At 32.6% G+C, this 21698-nt stretch overlaps 2 protein-coding genes across 3 annotated transcripts; one reads left to right on the top strand and one right to left on the bottom strand.

Annotated features, from left to right (window-relative positions):
* Positions 1-648: 648 nt before the first annotated feature.
* LOC114423645 (exonuclease 1-like) lies at positions 649-7145 on the top strand. Of its 2 annotated transcripts, XM_028390476.1 has the most exons (15): positions 649-864; positions 1044-1163; positions 2526-2649; positions 2789-2926; positions 3052-3261; positions 3498-3673; positions 3783-3855; positions 4359-4482; positions 4779-4915; positions 5016-5070; positions 5170-5327; positions 5475-5729; positions 5809-5860; positions 6431-6650; positions 6738-7145. In XM_028390476.1, exons 1-15 carry the CDS (start codon positions 704-706, stop codon positions 6817-6819), a joined length of 2085 nt encoding a protein of 694 aa, XP_028246277.1. In that variant the 5' UTR covers positions 649-703; the 3' UTR covers positions 6820-7145. The 2 variants fall into 2 exon arrangements, with proteins under 2 accessions (XP_028246277.1, XP_028246276.1); XM_028390475.1 differs by having other exon boundaries at positions 5170-5729.
* Positions 7146-7598: 453 nt separating this feature from the next.
* LOC114424528 (alpha,alpha-trehalose-phosphate synthase [UDP-forming] 1-like) lies at positions 7599-15743 on the bottom strand. The gene is made up of 17 exons (XM_028391385.1): positions 15249-15743; positions 14890-14987; positions 14367-14755; positions 13960-14074; positions 13683-13784; positions 13386-13536; positions 13151-13239; positions 12863-12911; positions 12200-12300; positions 10693-10880; positions 10144-10261; positions 9697-9870; positions 9498-9620; positions 9321-9408; positions 9098-9228; positions 8874-8972; positions 7599-8189 (listed from the first exon to the last, which is right to left on the bottom strand). The coding sequence occupies exons 1-17, from the start codon at positions 15601-15603 to the stop codon at positions 7800-7802; spliced, it is 2760 nt and encodes a 919-aa protein (XP_028247186.1). The 5' UTR covers positions 15604-15743; the 3' UTR covers positions 7599-7799.
* Positions 15744-21698: the final 5955 nt, after the last annotated feature.

Genomic DNA, 21698 nt, shown 5'->3' with positions numbered 1-21698 from the left:
GAATGAACTATCATCTTAATAGTTTTTTATAAAATCATTAATAACTAAATTAGTCTTAAATTAAATGTGGATTTTGTTTCTGAAAATATAAAGGTTTTTGGTTTTATATTTAGATTTTAGTTCATACATAATTAAAATGATATGATTTTAATTTATAACCTAGGGTTAAAGATACACTTTTTTTTTCTATTTTTATTAAATAAACAAGCAAGTTTCTTGTAAAGATTAAAAACACTAATTTATATAAACTAAAAATAAATTTAAATTTAAATGTTTTTAAAGACATAAACTCTAGATTAAAAAAAAATCAACATCTTTTTTTTTTTTTTACAGAAACTTAACATCTTTTAAAATTTGATTCTCTGAATTTTTTTCCTTAGATTTTTAATATTTCCCCCCCTTTTTTTTTAATCTGATTACTTTTGACTGAGTAAAAAAAAAACATTTTCCTTTACAAAACAAATAACAAATAATGATTAATGAATGATAAAAAAAACATGTATTAACATTTACTTGTTTTTCTTTTCTTGAATAAGTATAACAAAAAAATTATATAAAATTAAAATTAAAACATGTAACAAAAGTAACGTTAAATAAAGATATTAAAGTCCGCCATTATCCAGGCCAAAATATAAGGTTTGGCGCCCAATTTTGTTGCATATGTAATGTACACTGCATTGTGATTCTCCAAAGAGAAAGAGGAATGGGAATTCAGGGGTTTTTGCCGCTATTGAAATCGATTATGGTTCCAGTCCACATCAAGGATTTGAAGGGTTGTTCTGTAGCGGTAGACACCTACTCTTGGCTCCACAAAGGTGCCCTCTCTTGCAGCACGGAACTCTGCAAGGGGATGCCCACTACCAGGTAACCCCCCTTTCACACTTTTCTTTACCATTATTTTGTTGGGTTTTTCTTTGAGTTTTGTTCGGAGTAACCCAGCTAGTAAAAGTTCGATTTTTTTGAACTGGGGTTGAGTTGAATTTATATTTTATGGAACCCCAAAAGGCTTAACTGAGATTGTTTTGTGTATTGACGTGTTTTAGGCACATTGAGTATTGCATGCACAGAGTAAATTTGCTGCGCCATTTTGGGGTTAAGCCTATTCTAGTGTTTGATGGAGGGCTTCTGCCGATGAAGAGTGAACAAGAGAACAAGCGTGCCAGGTACTCTCTTTTTCTTCACGACATTGTACTTTTGTTTTTCTTAATTGGGTATTTTTAAGTTTTTTTTTTTGCCACAAAAAAGAAAAACCTATCTTTTGTTGAGTTGAGTGACACCTTAGTTGTTAATGGGATGCTTTCATGTATGTTATGTTGAGTAATGTGATACTTAAGCTATGAAGTTCTCTTAATGAACTAGTCTTTTGGATTGGACTCTCCATTTGTGCTGTCATAACAATTAGTGCTTCTGTTGAGCGTTGAACTATGGAAAGGGCTACTTATAGGTTAGATTAAGGTGTAATGTACCAAATACTGATAGGTGAGGGAAAGGGGCTACTATCGGGCAGGGTTTGTGCCAATAGGGTGAAGCCTCTGTAAACATCAGTTCTTGAAGGAGGTGGCAATGTTATGAGTCTTACATACTATCGGGCAGGGTTTGTGCCAATAGGGTGAAGCCTCTGTAAACATCAGTTCTTAAAGGAGGTGGCAATGTTATGAGTCTTACATTGAGTAGAATAAGAAGCTTAATGTGGTACTTAAGCTATGTGGCTATCCCACCCAATGGCCCAGTCTTTTGTGTTTAGCTCTCCTTTTGTGCTAAGTCATAACAGTTTTTGTTTTTCTTTTTGTTTGGTTCTATGTGTGAGTTATCTAATTTCAAAATTCAAAGAAGGATGTGATGCAGTGCTTGTAGCAGTTGTCTGCATTTGCATTAGTTTCTCCCTTTCTGGGATTTCACTTCCTCAGTGTACAGTGGGTCTGCATGTAGTGCAATTCATCAAATGATATAAGCTGACAATTTTGAACAATAACTTTCTTGAGCTTTGTCTCCATGTATGTGTTCATTTGTACATGAGGTTCTTATTCACAAGCATAATTTGTTGAAAATAGCAGTAATGCCATGTTTATGATCTTGAATTCATCAAATTTTCTGTTTCTGTTTTAAATGCCACACCTGTTCTTTGCTGTTTGTCATTGTTTGATTGCTTTTCTGTTTCTGAAATTGAGGTAAAATGAATTTGGTTTAATGTGAAATATAGAGGATGGATGGAATACTCAATGATTTAACGATAGAATTGATTAAAAATTTAACAACTTTCAAACTAAGATACTGAAAAATCAATCTTTCTCCAGTACCAATGAAAACAACTCCTTGTCATGGGGCCTGCATTTTGTAGTTTGTCTCTTTTTTTCAAAAAGAATTAAGTCCTAAACGATATTAAGGATAAAGGGTTATGGGCTTTATTACAAGATCACCAAAGAGGAGTGCTTTGATTTCTGGGCAGGCTTAAGAACCTTAAAATCTCATTGGTTGTATTTGCAACTTTGCACATGAAACAAGTATTTTCTATACTATAAATGCAGGGCTAGAAAGGATAATCTTGCACGTGCAGTTGAACATGAGTCAGATGGAAATTCAGCTGCTGCTTATGAGTGCTACCAGAAAGCAGTTGATATCTCACCTCAAATTGCATGTGAGCTAATTCAGGTAAAAAGGAGTTCAATATATCAGAGTTGGTCTGGTTGTTGTGAAGTGTGTGTCACATATGTATTTTATTTGAATATATTCAATACAATAATTACATTACATCTCCAATTAAATGTTTAACCTTGTTTTTTTGTGGAAGGTCTTGAAGCAGGAGAACTTGCAGTATATTGTTGCTCCTTACGAGGCAGATGCCCAGATGACATTCTTGGCAATTAGTGGACAAGTTGATGCAGTTATAACTGAAGATTCTGATCTTATACCATTTGGTTGCCCAAGAGTAAGTTTACCAGGTGGCTTAAGATATAGATGTTTTATGTTATCTGTCTATACTAGTGTATATTTCTTCCTACTTTGATGTACTCACTGGTTTTTGACTGGCCTGCTTCTTCCTTGAAATTTCAGATTATCTTTAAAATGGACAAGTTTGGTCAAGGTGTTCAGTTTCAGTATTCCATGCTACAAAAGAATAAGGAGCTTAGTTTTGAAGGGTTCAACAGACAAATGCTTCTTGAAATGTGTATTTTGAGTGGCTGTGACTATCTGCAGTCCTTGCCAGGTATGGGTCTCAAAAGGGCCCATGCAAGCATTAAAAAATTTAGAAGTTATGACAAGGTGAATGTGGCTGATACTCTTAACAAGCATGATTGTTCAGCACCACAAAAACTAACAAGCATGTTTATTTTCCCTGTTTAAACACACTTAGGCAGCCAGGCTTACATCTATATTCTATACTCATAACAGAAATGCTAAAAAGTGCTTTCTTATTACAATATATATCCTTTAAATCATGTATGTAAATCTTTCTGTATGAAATTTTTGTATTTCTAATGCCAATTGCAATGTATCAGGTTCTTAAGCACTTGAGATACAGTGGAGTTTCTGTGCCTCCCTTTTATGAAGAGTCATTCAAGAAGGCTATATTTACTTTCCAATATCAACGGGTTTACGATCCAATTAATGAAAATATTGTCCATTTGTCTAATATACCTGATGATATTGGTGATGAGTTAGACTTTTTAGGCCCATATCCTTCATTTTTAATGTTCTCTTGTCATTTTAAATTAATATCACTCCGCCCCATTTTGTTCAATCTTCTAAGACCTTACTTGAAGCTATACCTTAACCTGGGATACACCCATGCCAAAAGATATAGCACAAAGAATAGCAAAAGGGGATCTTGATCCAATTACCAAAATGCCATTTGAGGTACATCATCAACTTCTTTATCTTTATCTATACCAAACTGTGTGTGCTTTTTAAAGGAAAGAATAAATTTATAGTAAACTAAAACATCTCTGTTTTTCTTGCATGTGTTGGTCAAAATAATGACTTATTTCATTTGTTCATTTGCAATAAGCACAATTTATATGATTTTGAAAAAAAATGGAATTTTGAAAATGATATAGGAATTGGATTGACACGACTGAAAAGATGGTTCTTAGTGTTTTATAACTGTTGCCTTTGGTTTGCATGGATGTGCATGAGTTTGTGTAAATTCTACATATAAAGTATATTTTTTTCCTTCTTATGTTCTAGTACTGGTACAAGACATATTTTGAGCAAATATGAATAGATTGTCACCCCTTTCTTTGTAAATGTTAAAAAGAAATTAAACAGTATACTTGGATATATGCTCCCTCTATTTTTATAGCCTAGTTTAAACTTTAAAGGGCACTGTTGGTTAAAAGTTCATTTCTTTTAAATGACAGGGAGAGAATCTTACAGCCAGATTAGCAATTGCAGGAACTAGTCAATTCAAGACTCACCATTCTGAAAGTGCAAAGAAAAAGATTGATTTGCCCGTGCAGAAGAATCTCTTGACTAAGTATTTTTGTATCCTAGGAAGCATTCTTCTTGAATTGATTTCAATATGTTTAGCATATTTAAAGAGGAGGAATGCAGGGTAATATTCTATTGTTCACCGGGATACTGCCTGATGCTGTTGATGCTTTAGTTACCAATTTTCTAAAAATTTAGATTCAAGATTATATAACTTTCAAAACAGTCAAGTTGAGGCAATGAATTTTGGTGGCATTTAAGCTCAATGTTTCTTTACAACATATTGCCACTTGTAGCAAGCACCTTTTCTTCTATTCCTCCTTAGAGTAACGTTTCCTTAGCCATGAAAGGTTTTGCTTCTCTTGAAGCGAAAAGGAAATTCAGAGCTCCTCGGGTGTCACCTAGTGCTGCTAATGAAACAAAGAATTCTACTGCATCAGTAATTGACTCTGAGGATTGGGGCAGTGTCCCTCCTCCTAATAGCCATGTAAGTGGCCTGAATATTGAACTTTAATAGTGGAGACTCTACTCATTGTTGGTAGTGAGACTTAGATATTTTTTAACATATTCTTCCTTTCTTTCTTTAGGTTGAATATGGTTCTGCCACAAACATTTCTGAATTTACAGAGTCTCCATGTCACAGTAAGATATAAATCTGCAGGTTTGCTTTGAATGGGAAAATGTAATCCCTTATGCTTTTACATGTATTAGTTACTCCTTTCATTGTTTGCATGAATTAAGTGTCTATGGTGGGTGAGGAGAAGAAAAGCCCTGAACATACAGTACTGCGACAGCCCAGGCAGCCAATTCATAAACCATGCCTGGGGTTGCATAAGGATCATGAGCACACAAATGTCAAAGACACAGTTGAAGGAAAAACCAGGGAGGCAACACAAAAGGTAATTGTAAGGAGTGCTTATTTTCAGCACAAGCAAGTGGAAAAGAATGTTTATGATGAGAAACAAGATTGCCTATCCTCTGGCGTTGTCATTGATAAGAGAAAAAATGCCTTATCTGATAGTGATTTTTGTAACAATGATTTCAAGAATAAAGACCAGGTAGTCCATGACTTACTTGAAGGAAAAAGCAGGGAGGGAACAAGAAAGGTAATTGTAAGGAGTGCTTATTTTCAGCACAAGCAAGTAGAAAAGAATGTTTTTGACAATAAACAAGATTGCCTGTCCTCTGGCATTGTCATTGACGAGAGAAAAATCGCCATATCTGACAGTGATTTATGTAACAACCTTTTGAAGAATAAAGACCTGAAAAGGAAGATCTCCCCTAATGACAATATTCAAAATGTAGGATTTTTTAAACTTTGGACTTTTTGTTATCTTTAACAATTTCTACTTTTACTCATGCACATTTGACTTTCTCCAGGAAAATTTGCAGCCCAGGCAAATGCACCGTTCTTCACCTCCTCATAATAATGGTACGAATAATTACTTGTTAGCTATATTTCTCTTTCTCCTTCACAAGTAAAACAACTAGTATTAATTGTCTTGTTATTCTACCAATTATGTTTGTTGCTTTTGTTGTCATTTTACTTGCTATCCAAAGTGGTGGCTACCACCAATGTTATTATTGCATTATCATCTTTTAAGAATGTGGCTTTACAACTCCCATAGAGGCTTCTATGCATACTGATTGACTAGGTCTTCATTTAGAAATTTCATTTTCAGTTCCATTTTCATAGCAATTTGACTTTTGCGGATAATAAAAAGCTCTTATTGTTTCTAATTTAATATTGACTACTTGTAGCTTATCTATGCATAAGAAAGATACTTGTTGCAGAAAATCACATAGAAAACTGAATTTATGAATAACATAACACTTCAATGAGGATAATGGAGTAAATTCTCAGTTTCATATTCCATTTGTTTTATTCTGGCTCAGCTGAGATATCTGCCATGAACTTTACTGAATATAAGCATGTTTTTTAAATAATGAAAGGAAATATCTCGGTGAAGTTTCTCTGAATTCTGATGTTTCTTGATTATAGGTTGCTGCGATCACAATGTTGACGGACCATTTACAGAGAATAATGCTGAAGAAGAAAATTTTGGGACAAAAATTTCCCATCTGGGCCAGTATTCAGAAATAGCTGAGAAGTCTATGGAAAGATTTGTCTCCGTTATGTCATCCTTTAGATGCACTTCTGGCACTCGAGTCAGTGGTCTCCGTGCTCCTCTGAAAGATGTTCGAAACACTTCTGGTAATAGGTAATGTATTTCTGCCAAACTGGAATTCATTATCCCTTATACTTTTGTATCAACACCATGATTTGAGTCCTGCTTGTCTTAATTCAGGCCAAAAAAAACTGTAGACTTTGGTCAATATGCATATGTGCCAAAACAAACCAAGACTAGAAGAATAGCTCCTGGGAATTAATTCGAGTTGTTTAAGGGGAACATAACTTGATTGAGGTTTGTGTCATTTTTAACACCATTCTGCCCCAGCCAGGACCTGCATAGAGCTAATTTTTCTTTGGAAGCTGTAAATTGTATTCTTGATGTAGCCCCCCCATTCATTTGGGGAAGTCATCTTGTTTTCTTCATTTAATACCACACATAGTATAAAACTTGGTTCAAAAGTTCACGAGCATTTTTCTAAATTTTGTATGTCACTGAATAAGTGTATGCCCCGTGTATTCTCATTTATTGATATCAATTTTGGAATAGAAGCGTTTATTGATATGAAATCAGCATATCGCCGTATTATGTTATAAAATTATAGTATTTGTTTTTGCCATCTTATTCTTTATGATTTTAATATATTTATTTAAAATTTGTTCATTTCTCACATTAAAACAAAAACGTAAGGGGTAAAACAAACTGAAAAATGATTTAATTTGAACTGCTTTAAATTTGGATCAAATTTGGTTTTAAAATTAAAACTAATTAGATGATAAAATTTACGGACATTGAATTGACTGAAAAAAAATCAGAATTAAAAAAAGAAAATATCTTTGAAAATGATTGAGTGGGAGAGTCTTCATTCAATTCATGCAATGTTTTGGTTTGCCTTAAAATGTTTTAATTTTACGTAAGTTAACAGTAGTAAACTTTAGTGTAAAATCTCAATCTAAGGCAAAAGATGCATTTTTTTGTTGCTTTCTGTTAAACGTGCATCGAGCAAAAGTAAAAGCAAATCTAAAAGAAACACCTATACAAGTAATTCTTTTTTTTTTAGCAAAATCAAGTTTCGAATTTCAAACCCAGGTTTGAGAGGTCCAAACATGCTGGAAGTACGCTGCCAGTTTGAGATTCAATCAAATCACAAGAGACATGTAGGGCATTGCAGAATCCAATGATATGAATAGACACTTTACCAAGAAAATAAAAACAATCTAAAAACATTAAGATAATCAGTTAAGTTGGTGAAGAAGAATGTTCTGCCAAGTCACGTAAGAGGTTGACAACATCATCTGAGGTTTTAAGAAGGTAACGTGCACTTGATCTTTTCCGTCCAACAACACAAGAGAAGTAATTATCACCTTTTAAATCAAGCACTGAGGAACCCTCATGCAGTGCTATTTTATCACCACACATTGGTCTCCATTGATCAAGTTCTCTCTTTTCTATGTTTGACAACGAACGTTGTTTCTTGTATTGAGCTGCCTTCGAACTGGTTTTGGTGGTGGCTGGTAATTTTGACAGAGATGATGGCCTGTAAGAATTGGATTTGGATAGCATAGCTCTTGGTACTGGAGGTGATTCAGATGGTAGCTCTGGCTCAAAAAATTGATACACATCTTCATCCTGAAACAGTTCATTTCCAACCATTATTTGCCTTAATCATTATAGAAGGCTTAGACATATAATTTTGTTCAAATGTAGATCAATCTAAAATCAATCAATGTTCCTTTAGAAATTTCATTCTAATCTTTACAGTTGAGTCCTTAGGTGATGGGAACTGAGATCCAAGTTAGTTAGGAAAGGATCCCTTAATGAATTGGAGGTAGTTCTATATTAGAATCTGCATGCATAGAAAATTACTAACTACTGACAGTTATGTATTAGGACTTAGGAGTATATATTTGGTTGTAAGTTGTGTAAACAAGGAGGGGTAGTTATTTGCACTTTGGGGACATAGAATACTCTCTGTAGGAGACTTTTGTCTTTGGGATAGTAAGTACTGCTGTATTATGTGTGATTTCAGTGTTGAATATTATATTTTATTACCTTATCAATGGATGTTCTATCATTAGGATAGCTACCAGACTGCCAAAAGGCAACAATCCAGTCATTCTTAGTGCTATGCCACTCTCATACTAGATTTATTTAATAATATCCACGATTTATGAATATTTTTTTAATAAACAGAAAACAGTAAGGTAAGGCCATTCCATTTCAATAAAGGACTCACAAGTTCCATAGCTTTGGGTCCGCTAGCCCGATCATGATTTTCCTATAACAATAACAAAGTCTCAAGTGAAAAGTCACCTTGGCTAGAAAGTGGCCAACGCATAGGACATAGTCAATTGGTGTCTTCATGCCTTTTTTATGAACTATCTCTCCAAGGATACGATCAATAGCTGCTCCCTATACCAAAATAACAAGTAGGAAGACAAAAAAAAGTATCAGGTGCTAGTATGTAGAGGAAATAAAGCTTCTGAACAGAAAAGGATAGGTGAGAGAATCTACTAGCCAGCTGAAATTGCTTATACCTTTGACACGCCAATTGTGCGGACCTCAACAGATCGACCACCTTGGACAACATCAAGAGATGCATTTGATATTGGCCCTGCCCACAGATGTTGAAGCAGATCTCTTGCTTGAATCCTTCCAAACTCAACATCTAATATTAATTGCAGTTACAATAAGTTATCAGAAGCAAATTAGTAGGTTGAAAAATAAAACGGAAGAGAGTAACAGAAAATTGTCACATACCTGCATACTTGTAATTCCATACTATTGACATCTCCCGAAGCTCAAAATGAGACCTTGGAGTTCTTTCAGTAAAATACTCAAAAACATGCTGAAGTTTTACAAGAATATGAAAACATTCAGACTTGAAATTAAAGGAGCATAGTTAGAGAAACACTTGTATTCATGCAGCTAATATACCTTCACGCTATCAACCCAATCCATGTTTAAATTTTCAGGCATGGTTGTCATCCACTCACTTGAAGTATGTCGCAAAAAGATCCCATTTTCTGCTGCCAACCACATGTTAAATTCACTGAAGTTCTGCACAAAGTAGTTGTTAGTTCGAAAGAAACTGTTGCTGAAAATCCAAAAACACATGAAGTTTTCTTGATAGTACTTTGTCCAGGACAGCTCGGCCGCTCCCACTCAGAACTACTATTGTTGTTTTTGGATCATCGGATAACTTCTTTAAAGGTTCCTTCGTATTTGAGTGTAATTTATGTTCCAATTCTCTAATTTGACCAGCCCTTCCAAGGGCATCCACTGGTTCATTCAAAGTGGCATTGAAACCCTGCAGTGCAGTTGAGGCAAAATGTTATTGTTATAGTGAAATGGAGCTACAAATGTTGGTGAGAAGGCAACCCTTCTCACTTATTCACAAAAAAAAGTGGAAACAAACAAGTCCTCATGTGCGTTTCTCTTTAACAGATGCGGTGCACTTGTATATGTAAGGTCAAGTTGGTTTCTATATATAAATGTAAGCATAATACTTATTGCACAAAAAAGGGTGAATAATTTGGGACAGCCCTTTATTCAGTGTTTGATGATCTAACAAACAGCTTACCAGTATGATTAATCGGTTATTGGATTTTGAGTAACAATCAACTGCCACTTTGTTGGGAAGTAATGGAGGAACTTGTCTTGTCCTAAGCTGAGCTTCAACAATGGTATCATTAAGTTCACTGTGTGCAAAGAAAAACTTGTTTTTAGAATAAATAATCATGAAAAGCATGAGTGGCACAGACCACAATAGAAGGTCAGGCCAAAATCTAGAGCAATAGATCGACCAATATTTCTCCATTTTTCCATTGACACTATTTGACAAAGCTTTTTCTTCTATCTATTTTACATGAAAGATATTGGATGATATTACATAAGCATATAACACAATTTCTCATCTTGTGCTGTCATGATAGTCCTCTTAAACAATGTAATGAAAAGAGGTTATTAGAAGTCTCAAGACATCATCAAGTTGTCATCTGTAAGACTAACTGTTCCATATTATCCTGACAAAAGTATTGCTGGTAGGATGGTTGGTTTGCAAGAAAAACGAAGTATGGAACAAAATTGGTCCAAGAAAAACAAAATGCAAGCAGTGTTATAGGATTAAAACCTCACAAAAGTTGCAGCCCATTCCTGTGACGTGTGAGTCTTCACATGTTTGAAATTAAACTGATGTCGTTTTTCTCTTTCATCAGCTGACATTTCCAACGCATAACCAATAGAAGCAGCTATCTCTGTGATGTTCCATGGGTTTACCAAGATAGCACCAGCACCAAGAGACTGTGCTGCTCCTGCAAACTGATACCAAATAAAGAATTCTAAATTATTTTAATTATACTGAAAACCTAGTGACTTTAGGAGTTAATTATTATATAATAAAATAAGTGTACATATAAGAATTTGTTTTTATTTAAGCAACTTGACATTTCCAGACAAACATTAACTCTATAAAGGATATGTTCTAGAATATGATCTTACATTCCTACTGAAGTGTTGAACTAAAAGCCTAGTATCAACCCTACCCTTTTCTATCTGTCACCATCTCAAATATTACAGTTTTTATTTTTGTATCAGCACTCATGGGTTGTACATAGAAAACAACTAAGAACAGAAAATATATTGGTTTGAAGAGATTGATCATTTCGTATATTTAACATTCACAAAGATGGTGATACGATGAATAATATGGACATCCATAATATTATACTTAATTTAAAAGAAAAACAAATATACATCAATAACGCATCGTGGATTATAGAATGATGATGATAGGGGAAAATGACTACAATTATTTAAATTTCAGTCTATCAGCAACCACAATTCCCTGCATCAAAAGCAATGATTTCATGTTACCCTAGCTTATTCTCTTAACATATATGTCTTTCAACAGATGTTAACCTTCGACAAAAAAAAAAAAAAAAAATCAGTTAATTTTGATTCTTGGTATTCAAGAAACCATAAGTATACCTATGAACAATTATAACATAGCCAGGTTACCATCAAAAGTAGACCTTGACATTACAGAGCTCAACAATGATGCTTATGATTGATGAAACAAATACAACATGCTGATGATTTTTCTCTATAGTTGAGCCTAACAAACTATCCACAATTCAGGTTACAAAATCAAATAAAAAGAAAGCTGAACTTCTCAGCTTAGCTTGGCTAGTTTTTTTTTTCTTTTCAACAAGCCAAACTGTGAGACTAGAAATACTTTAACACCATTGATGTGTAAACACTTAACAATAACTACAAAAAAAAAAAAAAAAAAACTATGATGTACGGTGCTATAGATTAATATAGTGATAAAGGAAACACAAACTTGTTTATAATTCTTAGGACTTGCAAGCTTGACCTAGTTAAGGTTAGGAAAGTTATTCATTAAATGACAGTACATTTGTTTTATGTTTTGCTGTTTTATGAGAAGAGCTAAAACTACTCCGTTGCACTTCGCCTACATATACCTCAACTATGCTTAAGGGAAGAATCATTGGACATTATGTTGATCTTAGTAAAACATAAAGCAAATTTATCAAATATGAAGATCAAATATCATTCAGAGTATCCAAGAGATGGAGCCAAAACAAATAAATGAGAACATTTAAAAACTGAATTACCTCACTTAAAATGAGAACCCCTTTCTTGGATGCTTGGCACGCAACAAATTCATAGCTGACAAGATTCATTCCATCCCTTAAAGATGTAACAAGTGCTACATCTAAATACGATGTGAGTCAGACTGGTATGGTACATATCATGGATGCTGAATACTTAGTTCAATAAATTAAGATAGATTCTATAATATAATATAAAGAAGATATGCTGCAGCATGTCGCCATTTTCTTATTCCCTTAAATAGTTAAGGTCAAACCTTAATTGCATAAAACAAGTATATTACAAATGTGAATATAAAGAAACAATTGTAAGCCATTTTACTTCAATTATTCTTTTCTTGATGAATTCAAATTCAAGAAATATGATTCTGAGGACTTTCCTCATTTCCTGGTAAATAATCAATCAGTTCAATTTATTCTTACAGCAAGATACGTGTTATAAGCAGAGGACTTAAATAATGCGGAGCACATTAAAGAAAAGTGAAAGAGTCTGAAAAGATAATGAAATTTATTTTCCAATAACACAAAAGAATGTCCTACAGCTTGAGAATTTCACCAATCCAATAGTGAAATATGATACTACTTCTATATAAAAAAATATTACTACTTTGAATAAATAAGGACAAGATGGACTAAATCTTGTATGTTATAGAAGAAAATGAGTACCAGTTACAGCATAGAGTGCACATAATTCATGAAAGTCAAGTGACCGATCCTGTAATCATAGAAAGAGATAGTCCAGAAATCATCACAAGGTGGACAGAATAACACTAACAAATATTTTCTGTATGATAAATAAACATTTGACTTTACTTCATTTGTCACATCTTCTGGGAAAGATTAGCAATATTATTTATTTTTCCCTAATAATAGATATTAGCATCCACACTCATGATCCTTGCATCGTTAAATACCAAACAAGACATATATGTTGTAGATGTTTAAAACACCAACCAGATGGTGTATTGGAACAGCTGTAAGTGTACCAAATCTTCCATTGATGCGTCCTACAATCTCATGCACTTGGCTTGTAAGCTTTTGATCTGTCAAAGCATCAAATCAATAGTGTGCAGTCATGAAAAATGCCAATAACTATAATAAGATGACACAAAATAAATAAAACAAGAGTCCAAGTCAATAGATGAAAATGATTCAAGTGATAATTAACTTGTATAGAGAAATAACATACATTCCGGAACATCTTTCCTAGTAGGTACAGCAATTTGTAGCAAGACAACTTTATCACGCCAGTGTGAATTCTCCTCAAGGAACTTTTCAAATGCCAAGATTTTTTGGGGAATTCCTTTTATCATATCAAGACGATCGACACCCAACATTACCTGTCCATTTGATAAGAAACATAAAGTGATTCAAATGATTCACATTTTCAGAGAAAAGCAGATGTAGAACGGAAACAAGAAACCGAGGAATAATCTCAACTTCTCAAATTGTTGGACATGTAAACTTTGGCATATATGGCTCCTACCTTTCGGCCTGCAAATCTTTCTTTTAGTTCTTTCATGTGTTCCTGGACTTCAGGGAGTTCAAGGGCTTGAGTGAATCTATCAGAGTCAATCCCAATAGGAAACTGAATTTTCACACTCCCAAAAAATAAAGCATTGTCATCATGAGAATGAAATCAGATACTGCATACTGATTGGTAAAGCTATTCAATGCTGATAAACGTAAAACACAAGATGAAATTCCAGTTTTGCAGTTAGATGTATAGAATTAGAAAGGGAAAATAATATATGTAGATATACCGCAGCCACACGGGTCAGTTTCCCATGATCTTCTACTCCTTCAGGTGTTCCCTCAAGCCCAAGAATACGAGTACAAGCGCTAACAAAATGCCTGGCATAATCATAGGTATGGAATCTGGGATGCAGACCAATGCAAATATTAAAATCACACCATTAAATAAAATGTCTAGAGTTCTCAAATATCCTAGCAACATAGCACTTGATATTTTTGACTAAATAGTGCAATCAACAAGCAAGAATAGTAAATCTCAAGACATGTGGACTTATTACAGTGTGAACACCTATTGACTAGAATTTGCTTGCTCTAAATGCATGCCCTTGATCCCTATTTACAAAGGAATTTAGCTTGTGAATGTACTAGTTACTACTATAATCAACATCAAGTTGGAGATGCATGAATTACTTACCCCACCAGGTCAGCTGCAAGTACAGATCTCAACAGCTCTGATCTGGACGGTAGAGTCCTATGTATTTCTGAGGAAGGAAAGGGTGTATGGAGAAACCAACCAACTTTCATTTTGTCATTGTATTGTTTTAAACATTTTGGAAGGAACATTAGGTGGTAATCATGGCACCAAACAACATCTCCTTCCTCATAATGCTTATTTACTACATCAGCAAACATTTGGTTTGCCTTCTTATATGCATCAAATTGGGATTGGAAAGTACGAGTTGTAGCAAGTCTATCTTCTTGTGGAAGCCCAAGGTAATGAAATAGAGGCCATAAGATGTTGTTGCAGTAGCCATTATAGTATTGATTAACTATCTCCTCATCAAGAAATACTGGTATGCATCGCTGCAGTTAACAACGCATAATTACTGATGGTTTGTGTGTACTTGATATTGCAAAGAGAAGAGTTGCTAGATTATCATTATTCACTACATTGATCAGTGGCCACATGCTTGTGAATTATAAATTTGACTCAATACCATTTCAGCTAAAGCTTTTGTCAATGCTCTCTGCCCAACATCATCAGGCACATTCACACCAGCCCACCCAATCCATCTGGTATCAAATTCCTTTACACCTTCAACAAAAACAACAAGCTTCATACAACCTTCACTTTAAAAATAGAAAAATTCAATCTATTTCCGTAAGTAAAAGATTATTATTAGAATGTTGCGAAGATTAGATAACTATCATTGTTGTGACCTCTATGGTGAGATCATCAACAAATTAAGATAACTAATTAGCATAGCTGAGTTACAATTACAAACTTCACAAGAAACAAATTAACAAAACACATAAAAAAAAAACAATTAATGCAAGGTGACAAAAATTTTCTTGCCTAGAAGTGCACTGACTAGCCCGCCTACACTGATATCAAGGCGATATGACTCCACACCCTCCCTAACAGCAGACACAGGCAACCTGTTAGCTACCACCAACAAGCGTTGTTTGCCTGTAAAACCTCTTGCATCCGCATTCGTTTCCGTGACCTCTTCCTCTTTATGATTACCTGAAATTTCATTCTCACTTATGTATGAATCACCATAAAATTGTTCTCCCTCTTTGCTGCCATCTCTTGCTTCCTCGGTCGGTTGAACAAGCTTGAAGGATTTCCTTAGCTCTCTTTCCCTCAGAAGCCTTTCCAATCTAGACCTTGGTGTTAAAGGGACGCAGTTAAAATTGTTCCCTGGCATACGCTTGGCCTGAAATTTTCCATGTTATGTCTTTTCACTAATTTGATTCCTAGAAAGACACCATTCTCACGCAAAAGGTAAAATTATTTTTCCTACCTTCAAATATTCAACAATGGATGGATAATCCTCAATCACATTATGAAACAAACACGTGAATAGTTGCACACCTCAATCATTTGTTACATTTTTTTTTCCAGTTTCATTCACATTCCTATTACTTACCAAATGGGAAAATGCCACTCTAGAGAACTAACATGCATGCTTTGATCCACGTATTGTATTGTCATTAGTCAATGTTGAATGTCTCAATAGGCTAAAACAACTTCTCTATTGACAATGAAATAAATCTTACTGGTGATATGCGTAAAGTAGCCATCAGGCATAAAAATAATTGCAATGCTTCTCATCACATTAGACAAATAACAAGACAAGGGTCAGAAAATTCCTGAAATTGAATTGTGAACAAAATATTGAAATGTACTTAAAATTCATAAAAATTGAATGATCACCAAAAACAAAATACTGTTTTAAGGAATAGAATACCTAAGCAAGTATTGCTGGTCAGCACAAAAAAAAAAAAAAAAACAAGTATTGCGGGAATTGTATGTTCTGAAGGCATAAAAATAATAAGGGAAAGAGGGAAAAATAAATCCATATAATCAGCTATACAATTATAAACAGCAAATCTAATCATATCTTTAACAATACCCTTAACATGCCTAAAGCAAATTTTGCATAGGCATTGAAATGAAAAAGATAAGGGGAAAAATATCACGTGTTAAACAAAATAAATCATTTACAATAATTAATGGATAAAATGACACCAGGCAACACAAGCAAGTTAAAACATAGGCAGCAATATACCTACTTGAGACATTGTTTTGTTAAAAAAATTGAAAGCCAAAATATGCCCATTACAGGGAGGGTGTAACCTTATATATAATTAGAAGAGTGCAGATTTCTCGAGACGATTTCACTTCACATCACTGTCCACAACTCCACATTGTTTCACACACCGTGGTTTTGTACAAGTTATCAAAAGGGTGGTGGCCATGATAGAACAAGGAAGATTATCCATACAATGAAGAGATAAAAGGCATAGACGAGGTAATTAGCTTAAAGGGGGAAAAGGAGATCATGTATTTGAAAGAGCATATATTAAAGAGTATAATGCGTTAGATTAATCATAAAGAGTGCAATGCGTTAGATTAATCTACTCATTCTCGTCCAATCAAAGACTAGCCATGCATGCGAATGCAATGTATTGAAATTGGAGAATCATTTGTGAATGCCAAAGTAGGATAATAAAAAGTTTTCCCTTTATGATTTTTATTTTATTTTTATAATAATTGTCCATAATGATTTATGGGGTGTTTTTTTTTAAGAAGGGGTGTGTTTTTAAGATACGCGTTAAAAGATAAGAAATAAGAAATTTATCTATGTAAAATGTTTTATTGCATAAAAAAGTAATATTTTTTAAAAAAAAATCTCCGTTGCAATTTCTAAAGCAACTGATTATTTTATAAAACTAATATCTTAAAAAATGTATTACAACACTCATATACTCTATTCAACCAACTTAACTTAATCAAATTTAAATATAAGCTTAAAAAATTGAATATAATGATCTTATTGAAAATATAATTAATGATTATTTGGCCATTTAAATCAATACGTAATTATTCCTGCATTTGCTCTTAGACCTTTGATTATTTTTCATAGGACTGCAAACAAATGTCGAGTGACAAATAATGAAAGAAACCTGTAGTTTAATTTGAAATAAAAAACAGTTATACCAATCATACAAAAATCATGAATTCAAAACAATAATAAATTTCTCGAGGACATAAGAGTTGTGAAGAAGGAGAAAAATGAGAATGTAAGAGATGAAATGTAGCATGTGAAAACCATTCAGAACAAAAAAAAAAAAAAAAGAGGCAAGGAAATAAAGAAATGAAGAAGAGTAAAAGAGAGGTGAGGTGAATAAAAAAAATGAGTCGTGTGGGAGCAGTTTCATATGAGAAGTTACTGGAAAGTAAGGGAGTAAGAGGAATGTGAAATTAATACAAGGAAGAGAAAAAAAATGTAGTTACTTAGTTTGTAGACTTGTAACTTTTTACGGGTAACTAATTAATAAAATTTAACGGTAAGTTTTGTGATATAAAAGTCATTAATATCTTTAAAAATAAAATTCATGAATGAATGAATTTAACGGTAAGTTTTGTGAAATTATTTTCATTTTATTTATTGTGTAAAAAATTATAAAATATGATATTTCTTAAAAAACATCTTATTTATTTTGTGGTAAAAATTATGAAATATCATATTTTAAAAAAATATTATTCAAAGTAACGAGGCAGGAGATAAAATCTAGATTATTAAGAAATCAAAATAATGTATGTGTGCATAAATTATTAATATGCATATTTTAAATTTATTATATTAAATAACTTTTAAAAGTAAATAATTATTTTAAAAACTAAATTTTAAATTTCTAAATTAATATTACATTATATATTACTTTATTAGTTTTCTCTATATTTTTAATAATAACAATAATAGATGAGATGTAAAATACATAAAAAATTATTTAAATATGAGCAATTCTTAAAAAATACAAAATTTAAAATAATACAAAATTAATTTTTTAAAATATGAACAGTCATCTATTAATGTTAGAGCATGATGAATCATATCAATGATTATTGTGAAGGTTAAATTTTGTTCAGACGACTAAAAATAGAGAGAGACGAAATGGTTTGAAAAAAAAAAAAAAACACAACTATGTGTCATCGTACACATCAAGCTTGAAATATAGTAGAGGAGTAATCATACATAAGAACATTGTATAAATTGATTGAATGATCAAAGATTGATTTGATAAAAAAAAATACAATGAAATTGTATAGATGCTTTATAATAGAGCTAATTATTAATTAGACTAATGAATCATGTGTAACTAACTTCTTAACAAACTAACTGCTCTTAACAAGTAGTTTTTAACTCGTTGATCGTTAGTGGTTCTAACTTGCCCGTAAGAAGTGTGCATTTGCACAAGAGGCCATTTTAGAATGATTGTATTATAGTTTAGAAACAAATGCTGAAAGCATTTCTTTATTAGATCCAAAAACTTACTCCTATGCTTTATATGAAGATTCCATCTCAACCTGCACAAGAAAAGACATGCCATCATTATGTAATTTAGGAGATATATTGGTGACAGGGAAATACTTATCCATGAATTTGGAAAAGTCATCATTTGTTCCCAAGTGTTGATGGAATTGGTTGGCAAGGATTTTAATCGCTTCCGTTGGCTCTGGTCCTTCAAGGAGAATGGGAACAAGAGAATTTCACATTGCCTGAAACTCAATTATACTTAATCAAGGAATAGATGTCTCCACATTTAACACCTAGAGGTTAATTTGAAATCCCAAAATAATATTTTTTAGTCTTATCCAATTAGGTTTGAAATGGAGGGATGGAGGAAAAAATTTCTCGTTAACCTGATATATTTCACCAGAAGGATGAGGATGATATATACTACTATCACTATCATTGTCAAAAAATCAAATAGCCATGTAAAATTTATCTTTATTAGATTTAGATTTGTTAACTCAACATATTTGCATTCATTCTGTAAATATAGTGGAACCTGTGGGTATAGCAGTTTTAATGTTCACTGGTTGATCATATATAGAAATCTTTAGACTGAGTTGCAGTTGATTTTGTAATTATTAGAAGTGTATGCCTTATACCTGTCCTTTATTTAATATAAGTATTTATTTGCTGATAAAAAAAATATGGACAAATTTTTCATGTAAATTTGAAGTAATAACCTTGTCACTTTTTTTATCATTTTGTTCAAGTTATAGAGATCCAAAATCACAAACTTCTCTTCTTCTATTCCACCAAGGTGAAGTGCGTTCTGTTGCTCTTGCTGCCATAGTGGAGAGAGACCTTCACAACTTTGGTCTTACAAGATTGGAGGTTGGATTCAGAAGATTCCCAACTCTCTCAAATGGAATGCAAACATATCATCCAAGTTGATAACAATGAATTTAAGCGGGATCAATGAAAATGAGTGTCATTTTCAAACTGAATCCTATCTTAAGGTTACATTCCTTCTACATTTTTTCAACAAATGTGATAAAACTACATGTTTACTTTTTGAGAATCCTATCTTTAAGTATAGTGAAGTATTCAAAGAGCTAGGAACATCTTGCAATGATCATTGTTTGTTTGATCGAGTGAACGCTAGAAATGAGTTATAGGATCTCATCCGTGTCTTTTTCTTCAAGATTTGCATGCTTCTATCATTTTTAGTTCTTCGTGTGTCTCTGAGTAGCTAGAAATTCCCCGTGTTTGGGTTTGAACATAATGTTATTGAATTCATTGTATTTCTTTTGATATTTTAATATATATATATATATATATATATATATATATATATATATATATATATTTGTATGTATGTATATATATTCAGTTTCTCAATCCTTTATTTCACTTTTTTGCTTTCTATTCTTATTGTGGATTTATCAACCATGTGGGGGATTTTATTCATTAATTGGAAAATGTCTCTAAAAACCTAGATTTAAAGTGAAGAAGCTAATGGTTTTGCACTAGGGATGGTGAATGAACTCTTGGTCATTTGTTAGACAACATGCTTAATTTATGCAAATCTCACTATTAAGCTCACTAAGGAATTAGGGGTTAATAGTGAGATTTAGCCTCTAACCACTAAGGACTTGGGGTTTTAGTGACATTAATAGTTGATGAAATCGAATTATATTAATTATTTTTAATACCAGTAAGGAAAAGTATCATGAAATCCAACTCCTGCATGTTTTTATCATAATTGTTGAAAATCTCGTTTATTGCAGGTTAAGTTTTTTTTTTTTTTACAATCATGTTAATTAGTGTTTCTTAAAAATCACACACGAGTTTTTTTAATTTTAACTTTAATTTAGTTTTTGCTCTTTAATTAATTTGAATCAAATTTATCCTTGCAATTACAATCATCAATTCTTTAACCTTAGTTAATGATTTTTGGACAATTTGCTTGATATAACGCAATTTGCTTGCCATATTGTAAACAATATGTTTCTTAAAAAAACTCAGAAGCATTACAAAATTCTTAGACTTAGTTTGGAATTGAGAAACTGATAAACACACCATATCCATTAATTGTCCCTGAAATTGTAATCCACATCATCAATAAATTTATTTTAAAGAGAGGCATTCTAAAGAATGACAACAATGCGTACCTTAATGAACAATACCATATAGTTTTATAGAATTTACTTTAATGAAGGCATCCTGTTTCAGTGCTTTGTCTACAACAATTCCACAATTCCAAAAATGAAAACTGGATGGACAAATATTCATAAGTGATCACCCCCTAAAAGATTCAGGCCATAAAATTACTATTTAACACTTAAGTATTGTAGCCTGTACTTAGTTATATATGTTTTTTTCTTGGTACACATTTCTTTATTTTAATATTGTAGTCTAAATTTTTGCCTGTAAAAATAACCATTATCTTTTATAAATCAGAATTTAACCCAGCTTATCTTAAAATTATAAGTTGACCCATATATTATACTCCATGGAGTAATAAACAAAGGGTGTAAAAATGTTGTATCAAACTACATGGTGAATAAGTTACCAATACAAAAGCATCCACTTCCATACAAGTTGCAATGACATAACAAAGAAAGTAAGGTAAAAGCATCCACTTCCAAACTGAAATATTAATATATATTAATGCAAAATTTAGGTGAAATTTTATTTATAAATTTGGAGGGAGTACTACTCTTTTTTTTTTTTGTTCTTTTTCTAAAGTCAACTAGCAACCTAACTTATTGATCTTGAAACTCATTGGCTCAATATTACGGCCGAATTCTAGGTGAAAGTTTTGACAGTGTTATTGTAACTTTTGCCATTAAGAAAAATACTGTTCATAAAGAAAAGTAGAAGGCTATGAATAAAATAAGTCTATTGCCACCAGTATGCGACTTTCCATGATTGAACGCGTAGTTCAAATCTTCCAAAGGAAACAAAAGTCAAAAGACATTAATCCGAACATTAAATTT

Source organism: Glycine soja, chromosome 8 (assembly GCF_004193775.1).
Source record: "Glycine soja cultivar W05 chromosome 8, ASM419377v2, whole genome shotgun sequence".
Taxonomy (NCBI): domain Eukaryota; kingdom Viridiplantae; phylum Streptophyta; class Magnoliopsida; order Fabales; family Fabaceae; genus Glycine; species Glycine soja.
This window is presented reverse-complemented; position numbering and strand designations above follow the sequence as displayed.